General features: G+C 44.3%; 1 protein-coding gene across 1 annotated transcript in view; it reads left to right on the top strand.

Annotated features, from left to right (window-relative positions):
* The window catches only part of CFAP54 (cilia and flagella associated protein 54), a gene marked incomplete at its 5' end in the record, with an annotated part of 119,110 nt that overhangs the window by 61,355 nt on the left and 44,496 nt on the right, over window positions 1-13,259 (top strand). Inside the window, 8 exon segments of the mRNA XM_054168042.1 lie at window positions 1,019-1,249; window positions 2,120-2,256; window positions 4,632-4,783; window positions 5,745-5,972; window positions 6,456-6,679; window positions 6,793-6,928; window positions 8,684-8,783; window positions 10,980-11,132. Coding sequence (XP_054024017.1) covers window positions 1,019-1,249; window positions 2,120-2,256; window positions 4,632-4,783; window positions 5,745-5,972; window positions 6,456-6,679; window positions 6,793-6,928; window positions 8,684-8,783; window positions 10,980-11,132 — 1,361 coding nt within the window.

Raw genomic sequence — 13,259 nt, forward strand, 5'->3', positions numbered from 1 at the left:
TACTTCACATTGAGGATGATTAGCTACCAAAGCACAGCAATAAAATCAAAGATCCCAGTTTATAGTATAGTAGCAGTAGACCCTCCATCTCCTGAAGAGGCTGTGTGAAACACATTGTATTTGCTGTAATAATCTGTTTGGATGATTCAAGTACAAATAGCTTCAAATAGCTAAACTTTTTGTGAGTAGTGAGAGAAATATCTTCTGGAAGCTGATAAAAGTCTAAGATAGGATTTACTGTGCTAAGTGTGCTTAAAGAGGGAAAGCAAAGTTGCTTTTCTTGACTGCAGCATAAATCCTTTTGCAATAAATATGTCATATGCTTATGAGTTAATACAAGTCTGCATGGCCAGCAGATTGAGAGAGGTGATTCAACCAATCTGCTCTGTTCTGGTGAGACCTCACTTGGAGCACTGTGTCCAGCTAAGGGACCACCAACATAAGAGATACAGACCTGCTGGAGTGGGTCCAGAGGAGGGCCATGAAGATGATCAGAGAGCTGGAATACCTCTCCTCTGAAGACAGGCTGAAAGAACTGGGGCTGTTCAGCTTGGAGAAGAGAAGGCTGCAGGGAGACCTTGTAATTGCATCTCGGTCTCTGAAGGGGACCTACAGGAAGGGTGGGGAGAGACTGTGTGGAAGGGCCTGTGGGGATAGGGCAAGGCACAATGGTTTGAAACTGGAGCAGAGTTTTGGACATCAGGAGGAAGTTCTTTACAATGGGAGTGATGAAATACTGAAACAGTTTGCCCAGGGATATAGTTGAGGCCCCATCCCTGAAGACATTCAAGGCAAGACTTGGTGTGGCCCTGGTCAGCCTGATCTAGTTGGAGGTGTCCCTGGTAACTGCAGGATAAGATGACTTTGGAGGGCCCCTTCCAAGCCAAGGCAATCTGTGACCCTGTAAATCCGCAGTACACAATGGGATACTTCTGTGTACCTTTACCATTATTTTTCTTTTCTAGAGCCTCAAGAAAATACAGTTTCATGTTTTGCTACTTAATGTATTTTCTTTCAGGAAAAGTGAGGAAGAGTTGCTAACAATAGCTCGTCACAACTTAGTGGTACTGCTGAAACCGCTCGTGAGGAATTACTTAAACCGAAAGATATTTAAGCAAATATATCTTGAAGAGATGCCCTGGAGATCTCAGATGAATATCTGCCTGGCAATTGCACACTACAACTTGTTTAAAATGAAATTGGATGAGCAATACAACGTTGGGATTTGTGGCTCACAGCATCTGAGCAGGTACATCTCCCTGCATTGCTGGGGACTGCTGTTAACACAGCTTCAGGCGTTGTTGCTATTAATGCAAACAGATCAGTCAGTTTATTACATGAAGAGCTCAGCTTCCAAACATAGTTTGATTTACTATGGAGCAAGCTTTGCTTTTCTGTCCTGATGGACTGGGTTCAGAGAAGGGCCACGAAGATGATCAGGGGCTTGGAGCACGAGGATAGGCTGAGGGAGCTGGGGTTGTTGAGCCTGGAGAAGAGGAGGCTCTGGTGAGACTTAATAGCAGCCAGGAGAGAACCTACAGGAATGATGGAGAGAGACTGTTTACAAAGGCCTGCAGTGACAGGACAAGGGGTAATGGCTTTAAGCTGGAGGAGAGCAGATGTAGATTGGATGTTAGGAAGAAGTCCTTTACTATGAGACTGGTGGAACACTGGAACAGGTTGCCCAGGGAGGTGGTTGCAGCCCCATTCCTGGAGATATTCAAGGTGAGGCTCGACAGGGCTCTGGGCAACCTGATCTAGTTGAGGATGTCCCTGCTGAGTGCAGAGGGGGTTGGACTGGATGAGCTTTGGAGGTCCCTTCCAGCCTGGACCATTCTGTGAGTCTATGACTCTATATAGCTGGTGACATGCACATTTTCAGTTGCCCACTTGACTGGTCAGAGAAAAATTTTGACCTGTACTAAACTCTGCTACTTTTTGCTTCCTTGTAACTTTTGGCTTATCGTTCATTGTTTCTGATTCCTAAAGCTGCTGTAAAATAATCAAAATTCACTTTTGAGAAACTGGTTTTTATCTATGTATTTCAAAAGCCTTTTTAAAATATTATTGATGAAGATTTTTTTTTTTTATGCTGTCTTCTTTTTCTCCCATCCTGCAGTTACAATATTCTGGACCCTGATATATTCTCATTAAATAATTCTGGTGTTCTCATGGTGAGAGATGCTGGAGAGAATAACATGACAACACCAATTCCTCCTGTCTTTAAAATGTCAAGAGTGACCAAAAAAGAAACTTGTAAGAACTTTTAATGGGTACACAACTGCAATCACTTCCAACTTTTCCTTTCTTTCTCTGAATTTTTATCTTGGCCTTCATCTGGGTTTCAAAAGTGTTCTCTTTTTGGCTCACCTTGTGTAAAAGAAGTCATAGCCAGTCATGGGTCATTTATAATAACTCTGAGCGCTGTTTATTGTGTTGATAAATATGTTGCTTTTAATCATGTAGCTATTCTTTAGCCTACACTCTAGTATCAAGTTTATATATTCTAATAAATCAGAGATATTAGCTTTTTATTTGCACACTGCTTAGACCTATTAAACTGACAACATTCCAGGTTATTCTAAATGTAATTATTTTCCTCAGCTTCCTGGTTGTTACTTGGTCTGTGGCTTCCTTTATGTTTTCTAACAGGTCAATAAGTCTTTCTTCAAATGATATATTGAAGTTTTATTATTGTCTTTCAGATTTTAAGTAGCATAATTGAGATTTCCTTCTCTGTTGTTTGCTCTCCAGTGTTTTCCTGTGGCAGAGAATTCCTCAGGGTCTATTTTTTTATCTCCTCCCACTTTTACCTCAATTTTCTGTCTTTCACATTTGGCTCTTATCTCAGCTATTTTCAGTAACATCCTCTGAGGGTTCAACAGGTAATTGTAAAATATAGGACTTTGATACCTCAGGCATCGGTGATAACATAAAAGTCAACCCAAAGTAGTCTGCATGGCCACCTTAAGTTCAAGAAGAAATAAGAAGCTTGGTCTTTTCAATAGCACTTCAGCTGTGGGGAGCAAAACTCTCCACATAGGCCTTCCTTAGGTAGGAGCCAACCACCTTCTTTGCCTTTTCCACCAAGCTCTCACCAAAAAATATCAGCTGGATGTACTGATTCTCTTTGCAACAGGCTACTTTGGGTTATACTCTTTAGCTTAACAAGTCACTGAGAACCAAGTCACTGAAAGTTACTCAAAACTAATGAAAATCTTGTTTACTGCGTCTTAACTTAGCAACACTGAATGGAAATGTCATGAATTGTGTCCTTTGCCATGCAGTTCAAATATTGTTTAGCTTGAAATTAGCCTCTCCCTGAAACCTACAGCTCAGGTATTGCTGTATCCCACTACCAAGAACATTTGTGTTTCCCTTTGGAGGATATTTGGCATTGAGTAAAACAACAAAGCAAATTTTCTCATGCCACAGAATTTGCCAGAAGTCTTCACTTCTTCCTAACTTCCCTAATGGCTGGAGACAGCAACACTAATGGCTGGAGCTCCTCTGCTGTGAGGACAGACTGAGGGAGTTGGGACCATTCAGTCTGGGGAAGGGAAAGCTCTGAGGAGACCTTATTGTGGCCTTCCAGTATCTGAAGTGGGCTACAAAAAAGCTAGGGAGAGACTTTTTAGGGTGTCAGGGAGTGATAGGACTGGGGGGGATGGAAAAAAACTAGAAATGGGTAGATTGAGATTGGATGTTAGGAAGAAGTTGTTCCCCATGAGGGTGGTGAGAGCCTGGCACAGGTTGCCCAGGGTGGTGGTGGAAGCCTCATCCCTGGAGGTTTTTGCAGCCAGGCTGGATGTGGCTGTGAGCAACCTGCTGTAGTGTGAGGTGTCCCTGCCCATGGCAGGGGGGTTGGAACTGGATGATCCTTGAGGTCCCTTCCTGTGGGGGACTGTGTCCCCCAGACTGGATGATTGAAGATGAGAAACTGCAAGGAGAGATGAAACCACCTGCAGTGGTTTAACAAGCAACTCCTGTAGATGAGATAAGAGTCACCTGTGCTACCCTACTAAGTATTGCCAGCCAGTAAGAAGGTGGGGTTAACCAATCCCCTGGAGCCACACCAAGAGGAGAGCTATGAATGCGAGCTGCATGAAGGCAGCCCTCAGTCTGGTGGGCTTGCTGCCACAGGCAGGAGCTCTTGACCTGGGTGCTCTCTACCCCCCTGCTTGAATTCCACCCTCGTCTCCGTGGGTGCTGCGCTGAACCCCACAGCAACACCTTCCAACCCAGGAGATTCTATGATTCTCCTCTCTAAAGGCCCCAATTTCAGAATGATTCCTGGGAGCTTACCACACGGTGATTGCTTCCTAAAACTTCCCTTTTCTGAGGGCTGTGTTTTGGCTCTGAGGCTGAAATCTGTTTGGTACATGTGATTATTTTGTTCAAATGTGGTTATTTTTTTTACATCCCTGCTACTCCCAATGCTTAAGTGAAAGCATCTTATGTGTTAAATATCACAACCTTATAAATATGATAACCTTAAAATGTTGGCATTTCCTAACATTTAGGTATTTCAGCTGCCACAGGAAAATCCTAGCTGACTGATAATTTTTTTTCCCCCATTTTTATGTTTTGAGGACTCATTTTTAACCCCTGAATATTTCTTTCCTATTCAGCTAAACCTTCCGGGCGCAGAAGAAAGCTGAGCAAAACTTCAATGACAGACACAGGATTCTCTGGGTCCTCCCCAGAGTCTAACAAGTTTCTGTCCAATAACATTTTATTGCAGTATTTTACAAGAATATTCTTGCATTTAAGAAGAGCAGTGGTAAGAATTGCATTTTTATTAACCATTTTGTTAGTAAGCATTGCATTACAATAAGAGCCACGAGGATGATCAGAGGGCTGGAGCACCTCACCTGTGAAGACACATTGAGAGAGCTGGGGCTGATCAGTCAGGAGAAGAGAAAGCTCCAAGGAGACCTTATTGTGGCCTTCCAGTATCTGAAGGGGGCTACAAGAAAGCCTGGGAGGGACTTTTTAGTATGTCAGGGAGTGATAGGGCTGGGGGGAATGGAGCAAAACTAGAAATGGGTAGATTGAGATTGGATGTTAGGAAGAAATTCTTCCCCCTGAGGGTGGTGAGAGACTGGCACAGGTTGCCCAGGGAGGTGGTGGAAGCCTCATCCCTGGTGGTTTTTAAGGCCAGGCTGGATGTGGCTGTGAGCAACCTGAGGCAGTGTGAGGTGTCCCTGGCCATGGCAGGGGGGTTGGAAGTAGATGATCCTTGAGGTCCATTCCAGCCCTGACAATTTTCATTCAGTGATTTGCTACTTTCTACTCCTCATGTTTGTTAAATCTTTTTGAATATGCTTGCAGATTAGCTTTTCCCTTGACAGCTCTTAGTGAATGCTTTGGTAGTATAAACTGAAGGACTGAATCATTTTCCCACAAACCTTTCTAAAACCAAGTAAACCCACAAGTACACCAAAATCAATTGCATTCAATGATCAATTAGTGCTTCTATGATCATGTCCAAATTAAGGTTATGTAATGCTTTGTATAAATGGAAATATTGAATGATCTGTTATTAAAGCTTTTATGATCATCTCCAAATTAAGGTTATATAATGCTTTACATAAATGGAAATATTGAATGATCTGTCATTAAGGATGATCCCTAGGCTGTAATTTTGAATGATTACTTAGACCTAAGCTTTGCAATGAAAGCATGAGGCTCTTAATTTCTGTATTTTCAAAGTACAATTGTATTTGGAATGATCTGCACAGGTTCTTGCTCACCGTGGTGGCTACTGGACGCTGCTCCAAAATGCTTGTCGAGAGCTTTGGAACTATGCTCAAGAATTCCAGCTGCTAGCTAACCATTCACATTTCCATCCAGAGGCACTTCCCATTACCAGGGATTTACTTAGAAACACCATCTGGTTACCATTTTATCTGGCAGCAGACATGATCATTGATATGATCGTTGAACTCCAAGCAAGCAGGTCTCTTAAGGTAACAATGATCTTTAATTAGATGTTATGCTTCTTACTATCACATAAAAGGCTTGAAGTGATAGGATGAGAGGGAATGAATTGAAGCTTGAGGAAGGCAGATTGAGACTGGAGATTAGAAAGAAATTCTTTCCTGTGAGGGTGGGGAGACACTGGAACAGGTTGCCCAAGGAGGTTGTGGATGCCTCCTCCCTGGAGGTGTTCAAAGCCAGGCCTTTAGCAGCCTGGGCTAGTGGAAGGTGTCCCTGTGGTGGGGGGTTGGAACTGGATGATCTCTAAGGTCCCTTCTAACACAAACTATCCCATGTATCTATGTATCTTCAGAAGGGAGTTTCCTTTCTCTTGCATTATATTCTGATACCTCTGAATTACTCTCTGTACCAAGTTTTTAGAGGATCACAGCATTTGCTAATCTTAATAATTTGGTTTGTCTTGAAAAAGCAAGTTTGAAAATAACAGGGAGAATAATGTTTCTTCACTGCAGATTGTGGATCCTGAAGGAGACTTCTGCATTCCCAGTTGTTTAGGAGGTATTATGGATGAGAATGGTGGTTCCAGTCTCCACCCACAGTCTCCTCTGGATGATGTGAATGTGGTTGACTTGAAGTGGATATGTAATCTGATTCTTAAAGCAATAGAATTGCTATATCAAATGAAGAAGTGGGAAGCCCTGGTCCACATAGCTGTACAATTTAATATAGTTACACAGTAAGTCACATCAGTCCTAGTAAGAACTAAAAAGGACTATTTTGTAGTTAAATACAGTGTCATTTTGCTTAATTGCTATAGCTGTTTTTCTTTCCTTTTTCTTCTTTTTCCAGTGAGGCATACACAGGACAAGTGGGTCCACTGCTGGTGTATGCTCAGAGGCAGCTGCTGAAAAGGATAGAGAAGTTCAGTGGCCCAGGCAGCCAGGAATCTCCTTTCATCAAATATCTGTCTGCTCATGTATGGAAGGTGAGCCACGGATTTCTCTTTTGGAGGCTGACACTTGGTGTGAACTAAATATGGAGAATGACTTTCACTGATTAGATGAATATGGGTTTTTCATAATGCTCACAAATAGCAAATTATAATAAATTAATGGACATAATTGATTGAAGTGCATGAAAAAGGTTTATATGACATGATTCCAGTAGCAGCAGAGGTCTAGACTTGATGACCCAGAGAACATTTCTTCCATGCCCATTCCATATGATGAGCCTAAATCCAATTTCATGTTAGCTCTTGATGCTGCCCTTTTAACCTGAAAATATTTAGTTGGCTGTCATGCAATATGTGTGATTAATTATAATTAAATATGAAGAGATTGGGGTTTTTTTTTCTACATTGGAGCACTGCTCCTACAGACCAAAATTAATTGGATTGAGTTAAGCCAAACACTGGCCACACCAATAAGAAACTTGAGAAATCTTGATTACCAGTAAGTTACTGCAGGAGGCTGCACACAGAAGTTGAGGAGTCTCCTTCTCTGGAGAATTTAAAGACCTATCTGGATGCATTCCTGTGTGTCCTGCCTTGGGTGATCCTGCTTTGGCAGGGGGCTTGGACTTGATGATCTGTAGAGGTCCTTTTCAACCCCTATCATTCTGTGGAAAAAAACCCCTAAGCTGCTCAACCAATCCTTCTCATTAAAAACCATGGCTCTATATATTTAGTAATCTGACATTGCCACTTGGAATGTTTCATTGGAATCAGCTATTAAAAATTAGGATTTTTTCTTGAACTGATCATAAAATCAATATGGTTGGAAAAGACCTCAAAGATCATCAATTCCAACCTATCACCCAAGACCTCATGACTACTAAACCATGGCACCAAGTGCCACATCCAATCCCCTCTTGAACACCACCAGGGATGGTGACTCCACCACCTCCCTGGGCAGCACATTCCCATGGCTAATAACTCTCTCTGGGAAGAACTTTCTCCTCACCTCAAGCTTAAACCTCCCCTGGCACAGTTTGAGGCTGTGTCCTCTTGTTCTGGTGCTGGTTGCCTGGGAGAAGAGGCCAACCCCCACCTGGCTACAACCTCCTGTAGTCTCCTGTGGACCTCAAACGGTCACACCTCCCTTCAGGTAGTTGTAGAGAGCAAGAAGGTCTCCCCTGAGCCTCCTCTTCTCCAGGCTAAGCAACCCTAGCTCCCTCAGCCTCTCCTCACAGGGCTGTGCTCAAGGCCTCTCCCCAGCCTCATTGCCCTTCTCTGGACATGTTCAAGAGTCTCAATGTCCTCCTTAAATTGAGGGGCCCAGAAGTGGACACAGTACTCGAGGTGTGGCCTAACCAGTGCTGATCTGAAACTTAAACTTGTTAGCAGCTTTATATTGTGTTTTACAGGCGGTGTGCCCTTTAGGCGTGCTTAGGCTGCCTGGCTCTTTGCAAGCATGCATTTCTCCAGATAAAGAAAGGTGGAATATTTACTGAGCAGCAATGAGTTGCTCTTGATTATGGCAAACACCAAATGGGAGACAAGTTTAATTCACTAACATCTAAACACTTAGATGTTATAGCCAACAGTTAGGTCTTGTGACCGTTTCCCCTCTTAGCAGCGAGGGTGCTCGTTGTGGGTCACTGGTGTCTTTGTAAATTAGTCCTCCTGTATTTTGTCATGACTCAGTATTTAGAAACTCATCTTTAAGCCTCAAACATTCATATTTTTTTTTTTGTTTCCTGATTATTTTCCAATTATCATGAAACAAAACTTGCTTTTCAGATGAGCTGCAGACACTACATAGGGCACAGATTACAGCTGCCTGTTGCCCATTCTGCAAGTGGATGCTTTTTCTCTCCTGAGATGATAAATGATTATACAGGTCAGAGCACATTTCAGTATCATGAGTTCTCTTTTCTCCCAAACCTTTTCCTTTTTCTTTTCATACTGCATATTCTATTTGGTTGCTTTCCTCCTTCTTGTGGGTCTTCCACTGCTCCTGTAATTGTTTATTTAATATTTGCTCTCTGTTTTGTCTTGAAATCATAATTCTGGATATTTTGGATGTATAGCAATGCTGTGAGGACCTTTCCAAATGTAGCCAGACTGTATCTGAAGGCAGAGAAAAGCAGTTGTCATCTAAATACAACCTGACCTACCGTATGTTGAGTGAGCTTGGGGGTCTTTGTCCAATTTTCTATTGGTATTTTTGGATATCCAGCACACAAGAAGGACATGGACCTGATGGAGCTGGTCCAGGGGGGCTGGAGCACCTCTCCTATGAGGACAGGCTGAGGAGGCTTGGGTTGTTCAGCCTGCAGAAGAGAAGGCTCCAGGGAGACCTAATAGCAGCTTTCCAATATCTGAAGGGGGCTACAAGAAGGCTGCAGAGGGACTGTTTGCAAAGGTCTGCAGTGATAGGACAAGGGGCAATGATCTGAAATTCGAGAAGAGGACATTTATACTGGATGTTAGGTACAAGTTCCTGTGGCAGAACAGTGGAACAGGGTGCCCAAGCAGGTAGTTGAGGCCCTATCCTTGGAGATATTCAGGGTCAGGACTGACAGGGTTCTGGGCAACCTGATCTAATGGAGGCTATCTCTTCTTACTGCAGGAGGGGCGGACTAGGTGACCTTTGGTGGTCCCTTCCAAACCCAAACCATTCTGTGATTCCAAGTGAATGTGAACCTGTGCTGTTCTTGATAAAATCAATAGAAAAACTGAACTATAAAGTGACAAACCCCCTCTTTAGACCAAAGCTGTTGTTCTTTTCAGTCAGGATTAAACTGTTGTAGTCATTAATAAAAGTTTGTAAGGCATGGTTCCTCATATCACAGATTTGTCAATGCATTGCACAGGAGGCTTTGTGTTGAATTCAGCTGAGGAAAGTTCATTAAGCAATGATTAGTGCTGTATGTAAGAAGAGGAGATAAAATTACGCACTCAGTGGAGACAGCATGCCAGCTGACAGCTTTGGTGCACAGCAACTGCAGACATTGTAGTAAATAGCAGCAACAGCTGTAGTAAAATATTGGCTTCCAGACTTCAGACATACAGAACTCAGAGCAGAGAGCTGAGGCATGCCCATAGCAGGTGGAATTCAGTGGGGATTGATGCTACGTGACAACTTAAAATGTAACACAGAAAAAGCTTTAAAAGCTCAGAAGCATTCCTGGTGGTTAATAATTTTGCTTTAATTCCTGCTGCAGCAGGAAACAGAGGTGACAATCATGTTAACAGATTTCAGTCTTGTCATAGAATCAATAAGGTTGGAAAAGACCTCAGAGATCATCAAGTCCAACCTATCACCCAAGACCTCATAGCTCCAAGTGCCACATCCAATCCCTTTTGGAACACCTCCAGGGATGGTGAGTCCACCACCTCCCTGGGCAGCACATCCCAATGGTCAATTACTCTTTCTGGGAAGAACTTTCTCCTCACCTTGAGCCTAAACTTCCCCTGGCACAGCTTGAGACTGTGTCCTCTTGTTCTGTTGGTGGTTGCCTAGGAGAAGAGATGAATCCCCACCTGTCTACAACCTCCTTTCAGGTAGCTGTAGATAGCAATAAGGTCTCCCCTGACCTGTCACTGGGTGTCACTGAGATGAGCCTGGCTCCATCCTCTGGGCACTCACCCTTTCACTTTAGTTTGAAAAGGAAGTTTGAAAATACCAGTTACACAAGTGATATAGGGAAAAGAACTACGAATGTGCTGCCTGTCATACCCCACTGGGATCATGGAATCACAGAATTGTTAGGGTTAGAAGGGGCCTCAAGGATCACCCAGTTCCAACCCCCCTGCCATGGGCAGGGACACCTCACACTACAGCAGGTTGCTCACAGCCACATCCAGCCTGGCTGCAAAAACCTCCAGGGATGAGGCTTCCACCACCTCCCTGGGCAACCTGTGCCAGTCTCTCACCACCCTCCTGGGGAAGAACGTCTTCCTAACATCCAACCTGAATCTACCCACTTCTATTTTGTGGAATTGTTCAAAAATCCGTGTTGCAGAGTGATGTGCTGAAAATGTGGATTTGTGTGGCTCCAAATGGTTCTCCACAAGTATTAATTCCTTCCAGACCACAGCCGAGCCAAAGGCCTGGTTAATGTGCCTCTTGATGTGGATGACACACTGAGGTGCTTCAGAGAATCTCTACACAAGTCTAAGTACCACAGCAGAGCCCTGAGGCACAGCAGGAGGGTACTTGCATTATTTCTTGCACACACACAAGGTGAGTTATGAGTTGAAATGTTTCTCACTTCAAGTGTAAATGCAGCCAAAACAGTAAATAATGAAAGGAGTAGATATATTTTGGTTTTGAACTAAGGGGCATGAGACAGTGGAACAGGTTGCCCAGGGAGGTTGTGGATGTCCCCTCCCTAGAGGTGTTCAGGGCCAGGTTTTCTGTGCTGGGTTAGGAACTGGCTGGAGGGCTGAGCCCAGAGAGTGGTGGTGGTGAATGGTGCCACATCCAGCTGGCAGCCAGGCACCAGTGGTGTGCCCCAGGGATCAGTGCTGGGCCCCATCCTGTTCAATATCTTTATTGATGATCTGGATGAGGGGACTGAGTCTATCATTAGTAAATTTGCAGGTGACACCAAGCTGGGGGCAGGAGTTGATCTGTTAGAGGGTAGGAGAGCTCTGCAGAGGGACCTTGACAGGCTGGACAGATGGGCAGCCAAGGGCATGAGATTGAACACATCCAAGTGCCAGGTTCTACACATTGTCCTCTACAACCCCATGCAGCACTACAGGCTGGCGTCAGGGTGGCTGGAGAGCAGCCAGGCAGAAAGGGACCCAGGTGTTACAGGTTGATAGTAGGCAGAACATGAGCCAGCAGCGTGCCCAGGTGGCCAAGAAGGCCAATGGCATCCTGGCCTGCATCAGGAACAGTGTGGCCAGCAGTAACAGGGAAATCATTGTGCCACTGTACTCTGCACTGGTTAGGCCACACCTTGAGTCCTGTGTCCAGTTCTGGGCTCCTTAGTTTAGGAAAGAAGTTGAGTTGCTGAAAGGTGTCCAGAGAAGGGCAACAAAGCTGGGGAGGGGTCTGGAGCACAGCCCTGTGAGGAGAGGCTGAGGGAGCTGGGGTTGCTTAGCCTGGAGAAGAGGAGGCTAAGGGGAGACCACCTTGCTCTCTCCAGCTCCCTGAAGGGAGGTTGTAGCCAGGTGGGGGTTGGTCTCTTCTCCCAGGCAACCTGTGACAGAAGGAGAGGACACAGTCTCAAGCTGTGCCAGGGGAGGTTCAGGCTGGATGTTAGGAAGAAATTCTTCCCAGAAAGAGATTGGCCATTGGAGTGTGCTGCCCAGGGAGGTGGTGGAGTCACCATCACTGGAGGTGTTTAAAAAGAGCCTGGATGAGGCACTTGGTGCCACGGTTTAGTTGATTAGGTGGTGTTGGGTGATAGGCTGGACTCAATGATCTCAAAGTCCTGGTTAATTCTGTATTCTAGATGAGGCCTTGAGCATGATTCCAGTAGCAGCAGAGGTCTAGACTTGATGACCCAGAGAACATTTCTTCCATGCCCGTTCCATATGATGAGCCTAAATCCAATTTCATGTTAGCTCTTGATGCTGCCCTTTTAACCTGAAAATATTTAGTTGGCTGTCATGCAATATGTGTAATTAATTATAATTAACTATGAGGAGATTGGGTTTTTTTTTCCTACATTGGAGCACTGCTCCTACAGACCAAAATTAATTGGATTGAGTTAAGCCAAACACTGGCCACACCAATAGGAAACTTGAGAAATCTTGATTACCAGTAAGTTACTGCAGCAGGCTGCACACAGAAGTTGAGGAGTCTCCTTCTCTGGAGAATTTAAAGACCTATCTGGATGCATTCTTGTGTATCCTGCCCTGGGTGATCCTGCTTTGGCAGGGGGCTTGGACTTGATGATCTGTAGAGGTCCTTTTCAACCCCTATCATTCTGTGAAAGCTGGCCTAGGTGTCCCTCCCTATGGCAGGCAATTGGAACTAGACAATCTTTAAGGTCCCTTCCAACCCAAACCAACCTATGAATTTGTGTTACTGATAATTAGGAAAAAAAAACCCCAGCAAAACAGCCATAAAATATGAAGTTATAGCTGAAGTTCTGTAAGCACAAACTTTAAGCCTGTTTTCCTATGATTTATGTCTCACGGTTGGATGCTGTGAATTTTTCTGCAGCTGTCTCTTGTCTGTCTGCAGCCAAACCTCTGCCACAGGACTGACTGGCAGATCTTCCCAAGCTTATTTTCTCTAACAGAGCACAGTTTTCATTTGCTTGCTCTGACCAATGAGTTATGTTCAGGGAGTTTGAGACACACAGACAGAGTCCTAGCCCAGGAAAGAAGACAGAAACAGCGTACCCAGGAA

The sequence above is a fragment of the Dryobates pubescens genome, chromosome 15, assembly GCF_014839835.1.
Source record: "Dryobates pubescens isolate bDryPub1 chromosome 15, bDryPub1.pri, whole genome shotgun sequence".
Lineage (NCBI taxonomy): Eukaryota > Metazoa > Chordata > Aves > Piciformes > Picidae > Dryobates > Dryobates pubescens.